The sequence below is a fragment of the Manacus vitellinus genome, unplaced genomic scaffold (assembly GCF_001715985.3).
Source record: "Manacus vitellinus isolate BGI_N305 unplaced genomic scaffold, ASM171598v3 scaffold_72_pilon, whole genome shotgun sequence".
Taxonomy (NCBI): domain Eukaryota; kingdom Metazoa; phylum Chordata; class Aves; order Passeriformes; family Pipridae; genus Manacus; species Manacus vitellinus.
The window spans coordinates 888,187-910,382 of record NW_021940764.1 but is presented as its reverse complement, the minus strand read 5'-3'; the positions used below and the strand labels follow the sequence as shown (position 1 = coordinate 910,382).

The window sequence follows — 22,196 nt, the reverse complement described above, 5'->3', positions numbered from 1 at the left end:
AGCCAAGTGCCCGCCCCGCCGGGCCTGATTGGCTGCGCGCGGAGCGGTGGAAAGGGCGCGAAATGCGGCGCTCGGCGCGGCGCTGAGGGACAGGACCGGGACCGCCACTGCCACTGTCACCGCCGGGCTGGCACAGCTGCACCGGCCCCGCCTGTGCCCCGGCGGCCGTGAACGCGACCATTCCTGCTCCTCGGGCGGGCGGTCAGAGTGAGTGTAGGGAGCTGGGCGCTGGGACGCTTCGCATCGGCCTGCGGACAGGCCTCACCGCAAAGGCCCCCCCGGCCCGCGAGCTGCCGCCGCGGTAAGCTCTTATGGTTTCTTTTTGTTTTCAGGTACTTGCGGTGTCTGATTCGGGGTCTCACCTCTGCTGGCTCCTGTAGGTAGGCCCAGGGTCCTTTGCATAAGCACGTCTGCCGCGTCCTCTGCATCCTTTTCCACCTAGAACGCCCCCTTTTTCCGCTGTTTTGTGCTCTGCGCCCAGAGTTTCTGCTGAAAGCCGCAGTAAACCCCTTCCGGTCTCTCCTTTGGCTACAGGACACTTGAGAGGCTTTAACTGTCAGCATTCAGAGTAAGAACTCGTAAACTCTTACTCAAGAAGTAGTAGCGAGGTATTTGATACCATTCCACAAGTTGGGGAGGGACATGCGGGAGGAGACGGCCACGGGATGCAGCAGAGCAGAAACAAAGCTGATTATTATTTATTTATTTTCTCTAGACTATTTTTGGGCGTGAAGGATGGACTTCTCAGTGGTTACTGTTGGCCATGTGCAAAATGTGCTTTCAGCTATGCAGAAGAACTTGGAGTGCCCAATATGGTATGCCCTGCAGTTATACCAGTATGGTTAACAAGTGGGTTTGGGTTTTATTTTTTTCCCCCCTTTCTTTGCAGATGGTTTGTCAGTTCAATGACTTATGAGAAATCAGAGGGATTCTTGCTGAAGACTATGTATATTGATGTTTTGTAAGGCTGAAGTGACAAAGTCTAAGACAGAACGTATATTTTGCTTTTACGTTCTAGTAAATTTTGTTTTTCTGTTACGAACTAAATATGTCAGTCCTCTATCCAGAGAGGGGAAAACATTATCTGATTGGATTAGAGTATTGTTTGTAAAGCAGTGTGGATCTTTGCCCTTTGTCTCTGAGAAGTGAGTGAGGTCTGTAGTTCAGCAAACAAATGCTGAAATAGCAAAGGTTCTGCTTAGAGGATGGATCCCTACAGTGTCTGTAGCTTCTTTTTTCATTCTGTTTTCATTTTTCTTTTTGTAGCTTGGATGTGGTACAAGAACCAGTTTCAACAAAATGTGATCACATATTCTGCAGGTAGGTTTGAAGAGTGCAATACTTAGTCAATCTGTTTTTAATTTCCACGTATGCTTCTTTAGTGCTAATCCTCTATTTATACTGTGTTTTGGGAACTTCTTGTGTAGCTACTTTAGAGGAAAAATCAGTTCAGCAGAAGAGAGAACTGCAGCTTCCCAGGTGTGTCAAAGGGGATCAATGAACCCACTGTAAAATCAGAACAAAAATAAAACTTGATAGCAAAGGATTTCTACTAAGCCATGAATGTGCATGTTCAGTTTTAAGAAAAATAATCTCCTCCTTTTGTTACTATCAAGACTTTTATTTTTTTCCTAGGTTCTGCATGTTCAAACTTCTCAGCAAAAAGAAAAAAGGTGTGATACAGTGTCCTCTGTGTAAGACTGAAGTTACCAAGAGGTGGGAAACCTGTCTTTGTAAGGGGACTTGAGAATGAGAGGTTTGAGCTGTGAGGAAAGGCTAACAATTGTCTTAAAATGTCTCAGCATAAGACTAAAATAAAGAAGAAAAGATGGTTATTAAATAAACTGTCTATGTCTAAAGGAGTAGCTGTAGTACCTTACCTCAGTGTTAGCTTTTTCCAAGTGATTGCAGGGGAACACCCCTCTCTTAACAAATGTTTGTGCTCTATTAGTGTTCAATTATTACAGCTCTACTAAACCTACATGGGGAAAAATATGAAATGTTCACTTCTGTGATAGTTTTAATTCACATGGTAGTGGTTGTTTGGGGGAACTGTGTTATTTCTTAGCATCAATTTCTCATTGTCTCATCTTACACTTTAGAGTTTTACCCCTTGTTTTGTTCAGCCTAAATTCTAAGAGAAGTATTTACAGTTATTTGTCTTAAAACAACTCAAGTTCTGATATTATTTCAGAAGTCTGAAAGAAAATTCCAGATTTAAGCAACTAATTGAAGGACTGTTGGAAACTATCCATGCTTTTGAGCTTGACACTGGAGTGAAGTGTAAGTGGTGTGAATGTATGCCCCCAACTTTTTTTTTTTCAATAAGGTTTTGACATTTATATCATAATTGTTTACAGGGTATCCCATTTAATATGCAATACTAAACATGGGAAGAATTATCAAAAGGTTTTTTCCTTGGGTGTAGAAGCATAAGTTCCATTAAGTTTCCAAGATATTTTTAAAATAGTTTTAAATATTTTTAAAACAGTTTTACCGTGTGTTTGATGACTCCACCCAGTCTTATGTTCAGTTTCTGAAAGGTGGCTGAATGTGTATCAAATGTTTAATCTGTAATTGTGAGGTGAAGTTCTGCTCTTGATGATGCCCAGCCTTGCAGCTTTACCTTGTTAAACAATCTCAGAGCCCGAATTAGCAGATGCTGTAGCCACGTATGTTGACCTGTCTTGTTCAGACAGATCCTTTGGGAATCCAAATTTATTCTTTCTAGCACTAAGTGCCTTGTAAAAGGTATTGACAAGTCAGACATGTGCCTGTTTATATTTTGATAGACAAGACGTTCTGTTTGGGGGCAGATGGTGGTTACTGACTTTTGTTTGGGGTGGGGTTTTGTTTATTGTGCTGTGAAAGATATTTTGTTTTCAGATTCTTCTCAACTTGCTCAGCCATTCTAAAATCAGTAGTGTTATATCCTGTTCTTGCTAGGTTATCTATATAAGCAAAATTGGTTGAAAAAATTAGTTGACGAGATCAAGATTTTACTTAAAATGTTAAGAAAACTCAAAAAGCAATCAGACTAATAATTCAACGAGATTTCTTTCTTTGATAATTGTACTGCAGCTATATATGCACTAGGTGCACAGGGTCTGTGCAAGGCTATTTCATTAATATATAAAGCTGTGTCATACTCAGTGTGAAAATTACTTTTTTTCAGTTTTAAAGAGTCACCACGTTCGCAAAACACCCACAGAAGCCACTGCTGCTGAGCTCCTGTGTAAAGAAAGTTCTGTCATTCAAAGTAAGGGCTTCAGAAACAGGAGAAAAAGTGCTAAAGAAAATGGACAAGAAAACACCACCTTGGTAATTGGTTTTTTCCCATTTTATTTTCCTGGGTTGTTTAAAAGTTTATTTGGAATGTGTATTGATGCAAATACATAAATGAATGAAGTAGGAGACTTTGGTTTGCTCTGAGATTGCTGTTTGACTTGATTAATACTCTGGACAGGGACATTTACATATTTTTGTCTTCCTAACCTACTTGAAAAAGACATTTGCATAAAGAACCTGAACTTATAGATGATATTTCCATATTACAGTCTGTTACTGAAACTAGGCTTGAAAAGTTGTCTGTCCTGGTTGTTTCATGAGGCTGTCTAACTATTTGTAGGGGTTTTATTTTTTTAGTGGTGAGATTATGTCTTGGGATACATAAGGCATCACTCAGCTTGGGGTGATTGTTCTGTGTGTGTGACTGTTTGGCTTCTCACCTGCTTGATGCTGAACAGAATGTTGGATAATACAGAATGTGAGATCAAACTGTTAATGTTTTGATCTGTCAGATGCATGATAATTGTTTCTTTTGACACATTCCATTACTGATATCAATATAATAAACTACTTGTGTATTTTTGCATAGAGGCCACCAATTCATATGACAGAGTGTTTCTATCAGCCCTTCCTGCTATGGTTTAAATAATTACAAGTGAGGGTTTTTTAAGTAGCCTACTGTTATAAATAACTTTATTTCTGTTCTCCTGTCAGCAGGAAACTACTGGGAGTACTCAGCTTACAGATACCAGGGTCAAAAGGTGTCGCCTCAGAAACAACCCCCAGAAATGTGACTCTCAGAAAGGGGTTTATGTGGAGTTGGGTAAGATCTGTTGTAGATCCACACTAGTTGATCTTATGTAAAATGCAGTAGCAGCTGTGTCATGTATAAATTTAGAAATTAGACACTAACTTTTAGCTAAATAACTCCTGGTAGCTCTCTGTTACCAGTCACTGTATTTAAACAGAATTTTATGCTGGAGCCATGTTGATATTTCTACACAGAAATCATTATAATTAGGTGAAATACTTTAAGATTGAACTTGATTTCATCTGATAAAAGTTGAAAGCATCTACCTCTAGAAAGAACTAGGCCTGCATGTGATGATAAACACTGACTCCAGCAAGTCACCTTTCTCTGAATCATTCCAACCAGAGTAACAGCTGATTTGTTTTCAGGTTCTGAATCATCTGAAGAGTTTTTTAAACAGGCAAGCAAAACTGGGTAAGTGAAGGTGATTAAGGAATTCATATCTTCTGAAGACAATAGTTCAGTGTTCTCATTGCTATGTTTTAGCTCCTTGGCATAGGACTGGTAGAATTCTTAAACTGGCAAATGATTTTCAACTTCGAGGGCATTGGGGTAGAATGGGTAGCTGAATTTTAACCCTTTGTGGTATTATGTGCTTTAAATGGTTTTTCTAAATGTTTTGTTGCTTATGTAGACATTAGTCCTTCAACAGAAAAGTAGGTACTGTGCTTTAGAAAGTAAGTGTTAAATTCAGGAATGTGAGAGGGGATCTCTTAAAGATGTGGCCTGAAACTCTGAAGGGATCTGGTTGTGGTGAATATCAGTTATGCAGCCTGACTTCCCCAGGAACTATTTCAGAGAGCAAAAAGGTAAAAATAAGTATAATCTTCTATCTGTTGTGGCTTTCTCTGTAGTAAAAGATTTCCCTTCCCAACAGGTTTAAAGACAAAGCTGCAGTTCAGATTTCTTCTCAAGAAAAGCTGGAAGAACTTGGGAGTGTTGAGAAGGGGAATGAAAATTCCTGCAGTGCACAGCCTGACAAGCTGTGTGCCAAAGAAATAACACTACCAAATGTCATAGGTGTGTCTGTTATTTTGGTCACAAAGATGATTTAAGCTTGAAAGAAGCACCACAAGTTAATATTTTTATTTCACATTATTACATATATCTAGATAGATAGATATAAACATAGTTGCAGTCTTGTATGTTGTAGGTATGCTTATGCCTACATGACACTGTAATACAAGACTGTTCTGGTTGAGTAGATACTAAAAATGTGCATATTTTGTGCACAGGAACAGAAAGGAAAAAAGTAACTTGATCAAAATGCAAAATTTAATTGTTCTCTGTAGGCCATATTATCCCTTATAGTACAAACAGAGAGCACTGTCTGGTAATTCATGTAGGAAGTTAGAACATATGTAATATCTTTCTGCTTTTCTCTAGAGGGAGGTTTGTGCAGTGTAATATTCTGGTTTGGGGGGAAATAGGAACAGTTCTTTTAAAACAAAGTACCCATCAAGCTTGTTGTTGTGATTGTGTGTGTAAAATAGGGCTTAATAATTTATATTTCTTATAAATCTAACAGGTGAAAGTGATTTCTTGAAGGAAGGCTTGAGCAAGAAAAGCACTCAGAGAGCTGCTGATTGTGCCAAACCTGACCAAGTGAATATGACTGAATGCCAGAGTTCCCCTTTAAATGTTCTTGCTGCAGATCTACCTCCAGAGCAGTGTGACAGAATAGGTGATTCCAGTCCCACAGTGACCAGGGGCACATCATTCTTCAAGAACTCAGAAGAAACAGATGAAGAGCAAACTCAGTACAAGAGTAAAAACAAAGAGTTTGACTTAAAAGGTAGTTCAGGGAGCAGGCTGGATAAAAGCAAGGAAATGGATACTGTTTTACCAAGTGAGGAAGCTGTGGAGGTGTGTGAACCTGAGAATGACTCTGACTCTTTCCATGACAAAGAACTTCCTCAGGAGAAGCTACTTCAGCCAGAGAAGACACTTCCCTCTGCCACCTTGGATCAGGTCTCCAGGAAGAGACTGAAGAGAAGCATTCAGAAAGTCAATGAGTGGTTTTCAAAAAGTAATGAGATTCTGTCTTCCAATTCTTCCCTGGATGATTCTGTTGGAGGAACTGATGTTTCAGGTGAAGGAGATGCATGTTCATCAGATAAAGAATCCTGCATTTCAGAAAATACTGACCCTATGGTAGATTCCATGGAAATTGCAGTGGTTGAAAGAAACAAGAGATGGTCAAAACAAACAGCAGATAGCATCAAAGACAAGATATTTGGAAAAACCTACAGAAGAGAGAGGAAATCAAATCTCCCTTCTACCTCGAGAGACATTTTATCTACTACAAAAAAGAAAGATGTGGCTGCTGATAAGTGCTTGAACAATTCCAGCAGGGACAGATCCAAACGAAAAAGGAAGACTGCCTGTGTCCTGCAACCTGAGGATTTCATCAAGAAAAAAGATACAGAAGAGGCAGGTGGAGGCCCTGAAAGTGTTAGCAGATGCCTTGGAGATGCTGAAAAGAAAAGATGTGATGGAAGTGTTGCTGTTAATGAGAGTCACCTCTCTCAGAAGAGAGTGGATAATACACTAACAGGACATGAGGAAGGAGGAGGGGCCACATGGAAAAAAGCTACTGGAAAGGTGACTAGCAAACACTGTGATGAGGAGCTAAAAATGTGTATCAGTGATCAGAAAAGCACTAAAAAAAGTTCTGCAGCAAAAAGATGCAGGCGTTCCACTAGAACCATGTGTGCTCTGCAGTTAGCAGTGGATAGAAACTCTGTTTCCCCTGATCCAACTGAGCCACAGATTGATAGCTATCCAAGCAGTGGAGAGCCCAGGAGAGCTGATCCTGAGCAGAACCAAGTCAGGCGCAGCAGGAGGCTTCAGTTACTTTCTGAAGAAATGAAAGAAATGACCAAAGAAACAGGAAAAGGAGCAATGGCAAAGGGACCACGAAAGAATGGCAGTGATCCTGGAGGATCTGTCTTTGGAGACCAAAAGAATGTGGCAGCTCAGGCTGCTGAATGCCAAGACCTGTGTGAGCCTCAGGAGATGTTGAGTTCTGAGGCAGTCACTAATCTGAAGGGAGGTGATCTGGAAGCAAATGAAATGCAGGTTAGTCTAAAGAGTTTATGTGACACTGCAGAAACTGGAAGAAGTCTCTTCAATCCTGCATCTTCATGTCAGCCTCCAAACTGTGGTTCCTTTACACCTTATGCAGGTTCTCAAGACAGTGAAATACAAGGTAGCCCTCTCCTCCTACAGCCTCCTTCAGTGCCTGCTGTGCAAACTGCTTCCCATCAGAGTGAAGAGGTGACAGAATCACTTACTGCCTTTCCACAGGAATGTGGCCATGATTCACTGAGTGTTCCAGGGCACTTCAGAACTGAGAAGTTGCCCGTGGCTGAAACTGTTTCAGAATCAACCAAAGAAGCAGAAGACAGTGAATTAGACACGCAGTACCTGCGAAATATATTCAGGCATTCAAAACGTTTGTCCTTCAGCCTTTCTCGGGCTCCCAGGCAGACCTGTGCAGTAGAAGATCCTGATTCTGAAACTTTAAATCCATCACGTGCTGCTCAGGTAGAAAATAAGTACAGCAAACATGTACAACCAGAAAACCTGCAAGAGGAGAGAGCAGCTGCTGAAAGCTTGAGGAGGGTTTGTGAGAAAGAGAAGCTTAAGGCCTGTGAGTCTACCTGTGTTGATGATGTGACTTGCTTTGCTGTCAGCACAGGAGAACACAGACATGCTGTTTCTCAAGCTGCAAAGAAAGGGATTCTGACACCAGTGAGAACGGGGACTGCTGGGACTGAGGCCAAAAACCAATCACTAAAAGGCAAGCAGGGCAATGAAAAGCCTGTGTCAACTGACATAGGGATAGAAAGTGAGTTGAGACAGAATCAAATCAGAAGTAATAGAAGCCAAAGTGGTCAGAATAACATAGAAGAGCATGATTCCAAACAAACCAACGAGATAGGCTTCACTTCAGAAAGCAGTCTGGAAGGAAAGACCAAAGTTGTTGATGACAAAGAACCAAGTCTACATTTTCAATCTGGATCAATGATTTGTCCTGCAAGTTCTCAGCAAAGTCCTGCTGAAGTTATTAGGAAAAAAAATAGTGAAAGAAAACGAATAAAGGGGAATGAAGACCAAGCAACCCAAAGTGCTGGCACAGCAATGCCTGAGGGTTTAGCTGCAGAGGCTCTTAGAGGGAACAGTGGTTTTACAGGTTTGTCTGAAACCCCTGATGGCTTACTGTGCTCTGATGCTGATGTTGAAGAGAACACCAGCTTTTCTGAAACTGATAGGAGAGAGAAATCTGCAGTGTTTGCCAAAGGAAGCGACAATGCCCTGGAAAAAGAACCACACAACAGAAATGTTGGTTCTAAGCCAAGATCTCGAGGTGCTCAAAAGTCTCGAAGACGAGCGCGGAAACTGCCATCTTCAGATGAAGAATCCTGTGAGGATGAAGATCTGCCATGTTTTCAGACATTAGTATTTGGCAAATCAGTAAGCACACCTTTGCAGGCTGATAAACAAGTGACACCTGTGACAGAGTCTTCAGCCAGTCCCAACACATCACCTCACAGCGGAAGTAATGGTGACAATATTATGCAGAAAATGCCTGAAGTTGCCCCAGGCAGTGTGTGTGTTTCACCAAGCCAGGAGTCAGAATGCTCTGTCAACTTATTTTCTTCCCAGTCCATGTCTGAAGAATCAGTTCATGGAGCACAAGAGCTGAAGAAACTTTTGCTGCAAATTGATGAATCCAAACAAGTGACCGGCGTGAATGAGAGTAAAGAAACTTCTCAGAGCTGTAATGGAAGGCTGAAGAGGACCAACACTAGCTTCAGAGATGAATGCCAAGAAGACCCAGACATGGGAGCAAACCTAGGTACAAACCCAGATTTTCATCTTTGCAGCTGTGTTAGTGATGTCATTACACACGGGTTTTTGGTGTTTGCATGGGAACTTTGTTCTGTATTTATGAGGTGCTTGCTCTCCAAAGGAATGTATCGGCCCTAAACAATCAAACAAAAAACCCTCAGTGGCTTATTTCCTGAAAACTATGTTCTTCCAGTCTTCTTTGTTCAGAGCACAAATGAATAGACTGGACACTAGAGGCTGTCTGATGGGACATTCATTTTTGAGGGATATTGCAATGTGATACTTGCATTGTCAGCAAAATTTCATACAGCCCACCTAAGCTTTTCACCCACATGAGATGTTTGTTGAAATTGGCTGTAGAATTTTGTGGCAAATATTATGACATTTTTATGGCTTTCATAAACGTTTAGGACTCTTTTATCACTGTTGACACAGAGTTCTGTTTACTTTGCCATGTGTTTCACATGGTATTCTTTGAAATGTTCACTTAAAGTAAATCTGTGCTTCTCATTTCAATATTTTCAAAACTTGTCACTTTAGCATTATAGTTAGTAGTTGTCTAAAAGATCTGCATAGTAAGAGATTATATATAATGTTTGGTTAGTTGTATCTTGGTGGTTTGTTTTTTTTCTTTAACTCAGATTTTTTTTTTCCACCTTCTTCAAGGCGAAGCATCTGGATATGACAGTGAAACAAGTATTGTAGAAGATTCATGTGGACCATTCTCTCAGGGTGAAATCCTTACTACACAGGTCAGTGAGTTTATACACTAAGTGCTAGAAGTAGCTTGCATTGTTTTTTTTATTGTTTTTTTTTTTTATTTTGGTTTGGTTTGATTTTTTTTAATTTTTTTTTTTGCTTTGGGATTTTTTTTTTTGTCCTGTGTGACTTCAAGATAAGTCTCATGCTAAATCTCTTTCCAGCATTATCAGCTCTGTGAGTTTTATGTATGTCAGAGAAGAGAGAACTTAATTTTATGCTTTCTGAGTTATTCTTCTTTTTACTGCATCAGTGTAAAATGTGATCAACTGGCAGGATGTTGCTTCCTGATGTGGCTTCATGGATACAGATTCTAGGATGTGCCTGGGTTGAATGGATTTGTGGTAGTACAGATTGGTGGGGAGTTTTGGCTTGTGGTGTGGCAGTGGTTTTCTGTTTGATTGGGGTTTTTTATGGGTTCAGTAACAAAGAAGTTCCACATGGTGCCAGTGCTGGAGCTGTAAATGGAATATTCAGTTCTGTGGAAACTGCTTTATCATGTAGGGTGAAGGTTTTGGGTTTTTAAAAGGATCCTTTGAAGCCCTGAACTGTTCTTATGAGGAGCTGCCTATGGCATATTTTTAAACATTTAATGTAATTTTTGAGAGGGAAGATAAGGAAAAGTAATATAAAATATTTTAGTCCTTTAAATGGTCTTTGAGGCTCTTAATAATCGTGGAAAGTGCAGAGGCTCAGTACTTGATGTTCATTATTAAATTTTAAATTAAGTTACTAATGCAGTTTGAACAAAATTACTTAAATTTGTGCATAAGTTCTATATTTTTTTTCTCACTGATTAAACTCTGAGTGATCTAAACTGAAATAATGTGACTGGCAAAATGAGTGTGTGGTTGGTTGGGTGTTTTTGCTTCTGACAGTGGGGTGTGTGCACTATTTGTAACAGTAAAAGCACCACAGTCACCTTTTGAACATGTGGCAAAAAAGTGATTCCAAACAATTTTGCTGCTCCTGATTTCCAAGCACTTGTTAAATCCTGAGTTTGTTGGCACTCCTGTGTCTCCTTTGCAGCAGAAGAATGCTATGCAAAATAGCCTGAAAAAACTTCAGCAAGAAATGGCTGTGCTTGAAGCAGCACTGAAGCAACAAGGGAGCCAGGCCTGTGAATTTTTGCCTATCCACAGTGAACTGCCACATCCCAGCAGTGAAAGAACATTGGAAATGGAACAAACGAGACAAGAAAAAGAAAGGTCAGTGTCTTGGGTCTGTTTGGGGGTTTTTTTGCTTTGTTTTTATTTCTAAACTTCTATTAAAAAAAATTTAAAATCTTGAAATAAATACTTCTGAGCAATTACAGTACCTTTGCTGTTGATACATGACTCTGATACAAAGGTATTAAAATCAATTTTCCTTTCTCAAGGTCTCCAGAATTGTTGCTTCCATCTTCTGAATCCTGTTTGTTAAAGAGACCAGATCTGGAGAAAGGCCTTGAGTGTGACAGTGTTCTAAAGAACAAACCTCCTTGTGAAAAGACAAAACCTGTGCAGGAGGCAGTGCAAGAATACAGGCAGTGTCAGCTTGAAACAGGTAACATTTAAGAGGCAGCCAACACATTTTGAATTCTGGTGGGTTTTTCCCCTGCTCTTCTCATGTTTTTACATACCAGCAAGATATACATCATCTTCTTGTAAATCAAGGATCTTAATTTATATGTTCCTGGTCAATTTGAAAAGATGTTACTACTTGTTTGGTAGCCCAGCTGTATGGGGTGGGACAACATTTTGACACTAATAGGAGTTTTTCTGTCTCACTTCTAAATTCATTAGTTTATGACTAATACACTACTGGAAGTTTCACAGGTATTTTAGTGCCTTCACTGTAAATCAGGAAAAAGTAATGATAGAGGCAAAGGTGAAGTAATAAACACATAAGGAAGGGAAGTAACTGCAGAACTTAAACCTAAAAGGTAGAGAGAGCAACAGCCTTCTACCATGACTACAAGAAAGATGAAATTTTCTCAAGGAGTAATTTCTCTTTTCCTTCAGAAAATGCAGAGGAGCAGAAATCTGGGACCAGGCAAAACAGTGCATCTGTCTCATCAAATCTCTCTGGAAATGTGACCAAGAATCCAAATAACTCTTCCTCCTCTATAAGGCTTCTTAACCCTCAAACTCCTGAAGCCACAAATGGGTCTGTTGTAGCTCAGAACACCAATAAAAGCTGTGGTCCAGGACACAGACTGAAGAAAAGTGGCTGTTTTCCTGGACCTGTCCTGCACAATGCAGCTGGGAAAGAAAATGCTCCAAGTCCAGTTGTGACTAAGAGGAAAGAAATGTCAATTGTGGCCTCAGGTCTGAATCACAGTGAACATGTAAGTAAATTTCAGGAGTTTGAGATCACTGATTAATGATTCCTGATTACCACTATAGTCCTCAGAAGTGAGAGCTCTAAGTATGATAGAAACTAATCTTGTGGGAGCTGCAGATGAGTAACAGAGCAACTCAGGTCAAACTCCTTCGCTCCTAACAATGTGAAGGATGCTGCCTGTAATGGCACTGTTAAGGTTAGTGACATTTGAGCTTTTTAAATGACCCCTAATGTCTAAGGGAAAAACACACTGTTCCAAAGCCAGAGGACTTCCAGACAGCCTTGGGCCTGGGCAAGAGGCTGTTTGAGTGGTTGGTTCACTTCGGGAGGATTTCTGTAAGTAGTAGTTCTGAGTTGCTAATAAACCTGTTTCTGCACTCAGTTTCCAAGAGGATTTGGCTTTTTTTAATAAACAACATACCAACAGCTGTGCTTTACTTTAATCTGCTGAATAGTGCCAAAATTATTGACTTTTAAGGAAATGTACATTCTGTGTGCCAACACAAATAAAACTGTTACTTTAAAGGGACTGTGCTATTATGTTGTGGTCCTGCAAACTGGGGCTGTTGGGTTTAAACCTGTTTTGCTACCTATTAATTTTTTAAACTGTTTTTCAGTTGGTGGTCCAGAAGTTTGCAAGAAAAACTCAGAGCACTTTTTCTAATCACATTACTGAAGGAACAACCCATGTCATCATGAAAACAGGTTTGTTGGGATCTATGTGGCCAAATCCTATATTGACAGACCATATAGAATTTTACCTTTAACCAACAAGCAGACAGATCAGCAATAAATTTGAATAAGTTTAAGGAGAAGGTGTTGATTGTTCATCATAAATTTTAAGCTTGGGAATCTTTCTTACTGGGTTTCACAGAATCAGAGTGGGGGTGCATTTTTCCTTGTGATTCACACAGGAATATTTGATATTTGTTTCTCTAGCTGTTTAGTCATAATTTTCAGGTGTTTATAGCACATTAGTGTGAAGTAGTTCATAACCAACCAAAATGAAATGAAGGTGGTTCCCAAAGAAATCATGCTTTTTCTTGCCCCTTCTCTCTATTAAATAACTAAAAAATGGTTCACAAGTGGTACATGTGATTAGTTTCTGCTAGTTCCCTTCAGTTCACTAAAATCAGCACACTAGAATTTTGGAATCTTTCTACAGTTTTGATACTTTGTTGCTGAACTTAGCAAAGAAACTTTTGGTTTTAGGCACAAATAACCTGAGCTGGGGTTTTTTTTTGCTAATGGAAGAACTTAGAGATGTTACTCTTGTTTTGTCTGCAGACAAGGAGCTGGTGTGTGAACGGACACTGAAGTACTTCCTGGGCATTGCAGGAGGAAAATGGGTGGTTAGTTATCAGTGTAGGTATAACTTGTCTTTGCCCTTCTACCACAAATGTCATCTTCACTTCTTACAGTAAGGAGAAAGGACCTCTTCGTGTCTTGGAGTCTGATGTTCTGCAGTGTTCCTTCTAAATACTTAAAAATAAATTAAAATTAAAACCCCCAAACAAACAGCAACATTAAAATTCTTTAATTTTCTGAGTTCAAATAACCACATTGCTCCCCACCCTGGTAAAAGTCTTTTTTCCCCCCCTCTTAATTTAAATCTTTGAGATGCATGGCATCAATTAGTGTAAAATTAATATTATTTATAAAAGGTAAATAAATTTTTAAAGTTTCTTTCAGCATCATACATACTTTGTACTAAAGTATTCCTTTAGTACAAATACTTTCAATTTAATATAGCAATGAAGTCAGGCTACTGGCAGTGGAAGAACAATTTTGCTGGATGAAATGACTTGTGCTCTGATATTTTTTTTATTATTTAGGGGTAATTCAGTCTCTTAAAGAAGAAAGGATCCTGGATGAGGTAGGTCTTTTGTCTTGGGTGAAATGTCAAATGGGTAAGTAAAGCTGTTACACTGATGGATTTAGCAGTAATCCCAGATACTGTCTAAACATTTCATATATGGAACTCTGGTCTGAAATCTAGGGTTCTAGTTTTACCAAATGCTAGGAGCAAAAGCCACACTAATACTTCATGTTCATTGTTAGTGAAGGCACCAAGTCCCTATTGTTTTGTTAACAGGTTGTAGACATATATTCTTTTTTATAAACTTTCCTACTGATATTGATACATTATGGCATAGAGCAAAAGATTTCCTTTGCCTAAGGAAATACTATGTACTGATAATTTCTATCAAATGAGACTTTATTGATCAGTTAATTATAATCATGGAACATGCTGCTTCTTTTAATCCAGTTTGCTAGACTACCATACAGTTTGACTATAATTTGTTTCTTTTAAAATTGCCTGATGGTGCAGAGGTTTCTTTGCTGCTCTCCAGCATTTCTCTTGAAAAGCCTTTTAATTAGTTTTCTGCACACACATATTTGTGGCTTGTCAGATTTCAGAACTGACATCTTTCTGGTTTGATGCAGAACTGATAGGAAAGTGTTCTCAGTCTCTTAACTTCTGATTGCTTGTGTATGTTGTGTTCCAGGAGGACTTTGAAGTTAGAGGAGATGTAATCAATGGGAGAAACCACCAGGGTCCTAAGAGGGCTAGACAGGCTCAGACTGAAAAGGTATGAGCATGTCAGGGGTGCAAACTCTGTCCTGCTGAGACTGTTCCAGATCTGTGGCTGTGCCAGCTGAATATCTGCAGCTTCTTCTCATTTCTCTGCTCTTCTGTATATACAAAGTTGTACAAATTAAGCAGTCTCATACATGAAGGGGGAGCTCTGCAGAAGAACAGACAAGTTCAAGTGACTCACTGTGCCTGGAGTGAATGCTGTCTTTTTATAACATGGCATGGGATTGAGGGTCCTGGATAATATTCTCCTGGTTTGTAGGCTACAAAGACCTTGGGATGCACTTTGTGAAAACAGTGATAACTTGGTAACAAGCCCTGGAAGTGCAGTGAAACCAGCATATTAAGTATTGACCTTTAAAAACCCCATATGTACTCTGTAATATGTGCCTTTCTTTTCAGATCTTTAAAGACTTTGAGATCTGTTGCTATGGACCTTTCACTGATATGACTACAGGTGGGTCCTTTTAGTGGAATTAAATGAATTCTTAGCAAGGAAAATCATTAGTGTCGTGCTGTCTGGTAATGTTTAGATGCTCTTAAATACTTGTATTTGAGCATTTTTTTCTTCTGTCTTAATAAATGGTTCCTAAGTATCCTTCTTCTAGCAGTTGCCAGTCCTCTGTGTAACCTTCTATCTGTAGGAGCAGGTATTAAAAGTTGAAACACAACAAAACCAGAAGTTTATATGCAAAGAAAAAGCTGTGCACCATAACTTTACCTTGTTATTTTGAAATTTAACAAACTATATTAAATGTTTTGAAAACTTAAGCTAAGATTTTTCCACTTCAAATATTTGTACCTAACTCCCCATTTTTGTGGCTTATTTATCAGATGTTTTCTGTTTTATCCAATAATTTTATTTTTGACTGGGTGAAATACCCTCACATCTCTTGACATTTACAGTAATTGCTACAGAGGATACAGTGCTTTCACCTGCTGCAGTGATAGTCAGTTGTGGCTCTTGAGAGACTTATTTATCTTCTTCACTGTCAGTTCAACAAATTGGTGGAAATTAAGTACTTTGACTACTTTAGTTTAATGAGAACTAATCACAGTTCTAACTCCTGGTTTTTAATTCTCATTTCGTGTCTTGCATTTCTTGTCTCTTATGAAAAGGGGAAATAAACTGTGACTTTAAACTTTGGGCATGTGCTCCTTTGCTTTTTCAGTTTTTTATTTTGTGTAGACCTGACTAGAGGGTGAGGGGAGATGGAGCTGATGCTCCTCAGCAGGTTTGAAAATGAAAGGACTTAACATTCTACCAAGGCTAAACATCCCTTCCAGATTGTGGTAGTTTGTATCTTGGAGCAAATGCACGAGGGCTCAGGGAAATAGTATGAATTTCAACCTGATCTAAACCACTGAAGTAACAGACTGTTCATCTGATTTCTTCAGAACATCTGGAGTCTATGGTGGAGCTTTGTGGTGCCTCTGTGGTGAAGCAGCTTCATCTGTTCACACACACCCCTGTAAGTGTTCCTGAGTGTTACCCTTCCACAGTCACATCATGTTCTCAGATCAGCACTGAGCCTCACTTTCTGTCCCAAAAAGCCCTTAGTGCCTGAATGTAGTCATAGCATTCCTGGAGAGAAACCACAGAAGAATCTTAAGTGCTAATGTCCTTCTCTCTCTACTACTTCTTAAATTCCTCTCTGAGGTGATGCTCTGAAGCAGAGTTAGCTCAATTATTGCTCTCTGCAGATAGATATGAGAATCATTCAAGGACAGACAGATAACAGTAGCATTTTTAATTTTTTTTATAGAACTCTACTGCTGTTGTGGTTGTGCAACCAGATGCTTGGAAGGAAAACACAGATTATGGAGGTAAAGTGACACTGTCACGGGCTGTTTTCTGGTACACACTCAGTGCTTTTGTCACCTCTGTCATTTTAATAGCTAAATATCAGAGAGGTTTGTAGAGGAATCAAAATCCTGCTGCATCTGGAGATGGAGGTAAGTCTTAAAAGAAAAATCTGGAAGCACAAGGTATATTGTCTCGAGAATCAGCAATAGAATCTTAAAACCTACTGTGGCAGGTGAATGCTGTTGGCTCAGTTGTCCCCTGTGTATCATCAGCTTTACAGAAACTTTTCTGATTAGATTGTTTTTGAAAGGTGGGGAAGGGTATCCTTGGAGGACCAGTGAGACCTAGGAGAAAGCCTCAGATGGAACAAGATTGTCTTGGTCTGGAAACAATGTCTTTCTACAAAGCCTTAACTGATATAATTTTGCCTTTTTTCTTTTAACAAATGCTCTGGAGAAACCACGAGACTTTGAAAGTCCAGGTGTTCCAGACTGACTTACTTTTAAATGGGATAGTGGGAGATGCAGAATGAAAGGGAGCTAGTTAGTTGACAGTGAAGTTGAACAAAAAAGTGAAGCAGGAGGATGATGTAAAAAACAAACAAACAAAACAAAACAAACAAACAAAAAAACCCCAAAACCAGCTGTTTCCATGGGACTGAAAAAATGAGAAAACAAAAAGATCCTGGAATGGGAAAGAACAGTTGCCACCCAGCCCTTCTCTTTGGAGCAGCAGTATTACCTGCATTGTTAAAGGGAATAGCAGTGCCACATCACTGTTTCCAGGCTTTTGTGTTTTTTTACCAAGGCTTTTAAAATGTTACACAGAAAGCAAATAGCTTAATCTGAAAGACATTGGTAGTCAGTCTCACCTTAAACTTGCTTTGACTCCTTGATAAGTGGTGTTTGTGTGTTTGTCTTCCAGCAATTCAGCAGCAGAACAACATTGCCATGGTGACAAGGGAGTGGGTCTTGGACAGCGTGGCTTGCTATGAGTGCCAGAAGTTTGATGCTTACCTTGTGTTCTGAGGGTCAACAGCAGCTCTTTGGCCATTGCTCAGCAATTCTGATCAGTGCTGGTAGTTTGAAATTATTTTAAGGACTGAGAATTTTTGAGACACGCAGAGACAGTGTGTGTCTACTGTTCTTGTTCAGAGCAAACTAATAGATTTTTATTAATAATAAAATTGCTTATATAATGTTGCCATCTGCAGATAGAATTAGCCACTGTTCTTTAAAGATTTATATTAATATAAAGCACTATTTTGAAATTATAAATGTTAAACAAATTTTAAAAGTTGGAAAATGTAGAATATGACCTCCTCAGAGAAATGGTGATGTGTTATTTGCCACTGCAGCCAGTTTCTGTTTATATACTTGTGGCCAGTTTGGAGACAGTTAAAAGAGGGATATTGGGCTCAGGGCTTGAATTAAAATGTACTTGCACTCTGGAGTAACCCCCATGTTTTCATTTTGTTTAAATACAAACTCTGAATACCATTTGTGATTACTAATGTTGAAAACATCACAAACAGCTCTCTTGTTGTATATCAAAGTGCCAACTCACCCTTAACCAGAAACATTCACATACAGCCCCCAGAAAGCCAGTGACTGAGTCTCAACAGAAACCTCTCCTCAAAACCACGAGCCCATACCAGTGTTGTCCATCTGATTTCTGGCAGGTGTCTGTGGCACTGTGAAGAGTTAATGAACAGATGCACTTTAGTATCCCAGTGACCCATAATAAGCCCAATAAGAATCTGCTTCTAATAGTCCCTGTGTGCAAAATGAGGCTGTAAAGAAATTGCTTTTTATGGAAGAAAATATGTTGCTTCTTTCTGTTGCCAAGCAATTCAACTTCATACCTAATTTTGTACTTTGAGAACAGAAAGAAAACCTGTTCTCATGCAGTGGTTGTTTAAAAAAAAGTGTCTAAGTTCAGAAAAGTGTTTAGTGCTCAGATGGTGATGTCTTGGAAAGTTACAAAAGTATGTTTGTAAATATTGGAATACTCAAAGGAAATAAAATTATTTTGGCAAGTATCTCACTTAGTTGTTTTGCTTTCCTTATGTGAAACAGTCTCTCAGTCTCTGCACTGAGGCAGGTGTGAAAAAACACCTGAAGTCCAACCTCCTGAAATGGGCAAGGAAGTGGAAACTTACTGGAGACCAGAAATGTAAATGAGAATTTCAGGACTGGAAACAAAATTGTAATTCCTACTCACCCTGATAAGTAACTGTGTTATCAAGTGTCTTGCAGCTGCCAAGTGCAGGTGGTCTGATCAGACATTGCTGTTTTCTTCTGTGTGACAATATTCCATACCTGAGGCTGTCCAGCACAGCCTCACCTTCAGAATGATGCTCCTCTTATCTCTGGAGTCCAGGCTGGTGGTTGGTTTTTATAATCTACATTTCAAAGGGTAGCTGGGGGCAACGACTGGCCAGTTAGATGTGAGGAAAAGGCCAAGCCAAGGCTGTTTTGCTTCTGCCATGGTGAAATTGTCCCCCTGATCTTGATGCAAAAGTCCTTTCTAGCAGGTAAGGTACTAACTCCAGCTGGATAATTGTCTGTAGGAATGACACCCATGACACTGCCCTTCCTCCTCGGAGGTGACTAGATCTGTGAAAATCATTCCTACAAAGTAAGTGAACTTCTGTAGTGATTTCCATCTCGTGTAAGATGTGGATGAAGGTGAAATGACTTGACCAAACACACAGCTAAAGCAAGGATATGCTTCCAAAGAATTAGGCAGTTTAAGGGGAGCTGATGTGACCTCCATATGGAATCCATATGGACTTCTCTGGCTGCACTTCCAGCTTCAGTAATGAAGCCCCAGCACGTGGAGTTCCATGGCACTGAAATGCCATATTACAGGTGAGGACCAAGCTCCATTTCCTCCCTGTTTGCTTCTGTGCCAGAGCAGCTTTGTGACATTTCCCAAGGCAGGAAGCCTGAGGTCAATGCAGTTTTCAGGTGTAGCTGCTGTGCCTGTTACCTGAGAGGTGAGGAGGGCAGGACCACACATCATTAATGACCCAGACACCAGCTCAAGAGGCTGCACACAACCTGCCCTCTCAGCAGCAAGTGCTTGTGATCCTGTTCACTGGAGGGAAGGAAGAAACAAAGGAGAGGTTGGTGCCTGCTCTAAGTTTGCCTGAGGCTTTGCCAGCAGGTAAGTACCACATTTGTATTTAAAGCTGCTTTGTAAGTCAGCAGGTGGTTTTCTCCATGTGGCTGCATCAGGGTGAACTTGAGGAGTAGTAGCTGTGGTCCAGTTGCAGGAGGAATCTGGTGGGCACTGGACAGTGTCTGTTTGCCAGAGCAACTGCTCCTTCCCTGTGAAAGGAGGCTGGCAAGGGCTGGACTGTGGCATGGGATGGTAGGGACCTGTTCAACAAAGGGATCTTTTCCAACAACTTTAATCTGCTGCCTTTTCTGTGGGTGCCTTAAATGGGACATAGTGTTCCTTTTAAATCCTGTTAAATTGTCCATATTTCAGTATCTGACCTACTCATACTGCTGATGAGCAGCAATGAGTACTTGTACAGCTTTCTGCTGAAGTACTTTACCTTTAAAATCCTCCCTCTGGATCCATACACAGAGTTGTTTCCTTGCAGATCTGAGGACACTTTTAAGAGAGCAGCTTATTCATGGATGCAATTAGAACTCTTGTGTGACTCATTACTGGAGTTAATGGTAAATCAAAGAAATATTCAGTGTGTTCCTATAATCGTTGTTGGTGATTTGTAGGATTGTTCTCATCTTGGGTCTGGTGTCTGTTTTATTTTGCTGATGTCATGAATAAAAACCTTGTGCATAATCCATAATAATCCCTTTTGGTAGGAAATGCCCATGAACCCTCCTGGTTCACAGGACAGAGGGTCTGAGCTGAGGCCAAGCAGCAAAGCTGCCTCCCAGCTGCTTATGAGCCTCAACTTAGACTTGAAGAGCATCAATTCTTGTTTGCTTGTTTCTTTGGTGCAAAGAGCACTTTTGCAAAGCAGTTCCTTGTTCTGCTGTGAAGCACAGACATTCCAAGCCTGTCAGGCTCTGAGCCTTTAGTGTTGAGAATGCTGGAATGATTGTATTTGGTAGGCAACAGGTACTTATCTTCACAGGTATGAGTGAGGGCATGTTCTGCAGGCTCTGTCTTATTCATGTATCCAGTGCTGCTGTAACATCTCATTTGAAAAAAAAAAAAGCTTTCAGGAGGTGATTTACTGTAAAGTTCAGACTTTCAGCAGAACATAAAGCCTCTCCCTTCCTCCTTGCCCACTGCCATCCCTGCTCAATCCCTGCAGCACTCAGCCCTTGGGGAGGTCAAAGGCCTGAGTGCAACTCAAGGCAGTCCTCTGGCCTGACATGGGCTTTGGATGTCAAGGTGACATGCCCTAACACAGTGCAGAGGAACAATTCCAGTACTGAAGTTGCTGTTGGAAGTCAAAAGGTTGCAGGAGAAACAGTTGACAGAATTTTTTGTTCTTTCTTTATGAGCTGCAAGTGTGGTCATTGCAAGCTTTGGTCTTATTGGATTTTGAGCCTCTCCTGAAGCTGGCAGAGCTGCTGCCAAGATCCTTTTCAAGCATTTACCAGGCAGGATTTGACAAAGGGCAGACTGATCCAAAGGGAATGCAGTGAATCAGCACAGCTATTTATGCTCCTGGAGGGATGCTGGGTCAGCCATTTCCCACGAGCTTTTAATTCCTTTGTACATTTTCCCCTATTCATAAGAACCTCTCCAGAAACTTTTCCTAGGAGGTATGTGGAGGCTTCCTTTCCCTCTCTGCTTACACTCTCATGTGTTTCTCATTCCTGGCTTGGAAGACTTTTTGATTCACTGAGGCTCTATTTCTGCTTAAGAAATCTCTTACAGAAAAATCATCAGTACTGAAACACCTCAAACCAGTTCAGGATTAGACAAACAGATCAAAAGTTTATACTCTAGAGGAAGAAGAGTTGGTGCCCAGAGCCTCACAATGAATCAAGTACTGATGGACTGTCACTGGAACAGAGTGTGGGTGGGGGAAAACATCAAAGAATTTTGGTCACTGTGATTATTTGTCATGGCATAGAACCAGAGTCTGTTTTTGGACTGGCAGATTGTGAACACAGGGAACTCCTGAGGCTGATTGTTCTAAGGCTGCCTTCCTGATGCTGCTCTGGGGAACTAAGTTTTTATAGCTCATGCACCTGATCCTGTCACATATTAGGATGCCCTTTTTCCTCTCCAGACTTTTGCTCCAGATTAGCAGATGAAGGAAACCTATTTTCCCTTGTCCCAGGGAGAAAATTCAGTGCTGTTCCCTATAAAGGGTGGGTGCAAACTTCAGACTGTTCATTGTATCTTGCAGAGTTCTGTACCCTTTCCTCGAGAACAGTCAAGCACGGAAATATTAATTTTAATTTTTAAATTAATAATTAATTTTAGTTTTTATATGGTCAGTAAATTTAAGAGAGGTTTGTGTGGTGAGCCCTGCACTTAATGTTTTTTCTTAAGAGTTGAAGAGAGGGGGGGAAAGGAGACTGAATTGTCTCTACCCTTAGCCAAGCAACCAGCTGTGCATCTGTGTGAGTGTGTGCTGGCAATACTAATCAAAGCCCTGCTGGCAGAGCCCTGCCCAGAAAACTGGGCTCTGAGAGCAGCTCGTTATTTTGCTGATCACCACACAGCTCTCTAAAAACCACTGACCCCTTCTTAACCCTAATGTGACTCTGGCACCCAGACTGCAGGGGTTGCAGTTTCCCCTGCCC

The 22,196-nt window shown here is 40.3% G+C and overlaps 1 protein-coding gene across 1 annotated transcript; it reads left to right on the top strand.

Annotated features, from left to right (window-relative positions):
- The first annotated feature begins 715 nt into the window (after window positions 1–715).
- Window positions 716–18,373, top strand: BRCA1 (BRCA1 DNA repair associated). Its single transcript, XM_018084627.3, has 21 exons — window positions 716–815; window positions 1,267–1,320; window positions 1,636–1,716; window positions 2,195–2,283; window positions 3,176–3,321; window positions 4,003–4,111; window positions 4,468–4,513; window positions 4,977–5,119; window positions 5,628–8,963; window positions 9,623–9,708; window positions 10,745–10,923; window positions 11,094–11,260; window positions 11,719–12,044; window positions 12,658–12,745; window positions 13,328–13,405; window positions 13,876–13,916; window positions 14,551–14,634; window positions 15,042–15,096; window positions 16,038–16,111; window positions 16,406–16,466; window positions 17,371–18,373. The coding sequence occupies exons 1-21, from the start codon at window positions 736–738 to the stop codon at window positions 17,472–17,474; spliced, it is 5,427 nt and encodes a 1,808-aa protein (XP_017940116.3). The 5' UTR covers window positions 716–735; the 3' UTR covers window positions 17,475–18,373.
- The last annotated feature ends 3,823 nt before the right edge of the window (window positions 18,374–22,196 follow it).

What these genes read in the sequence shown, in the direction of transcription:
- BRCA1 (XM_018084627.3), top strand. Translation starts at nt 736, where the DNA reads ATGGACTTCTCAGTGGTTACTGTTGGCCATGTGCAAAATGTGCTTTCA. An exon ending in AACTTGGAGTGCCCAATATG is followed by an intron (nt 816 to 1,266) that starts GTATGCCCTGCA and finishes TTCTTTTTGTAG; the next exon opens with CTTGGATGTGGTACAAGAAC. An exon ending in AGGGGTTTATGTGGAGTTGG is followed by an intron (nt 4,112 to 4,467) that starts GTAAGATCTGTT and finishes ATTTGTTTTCAG; the next exon opens with GTTCTGAATCATCTGAAGAG.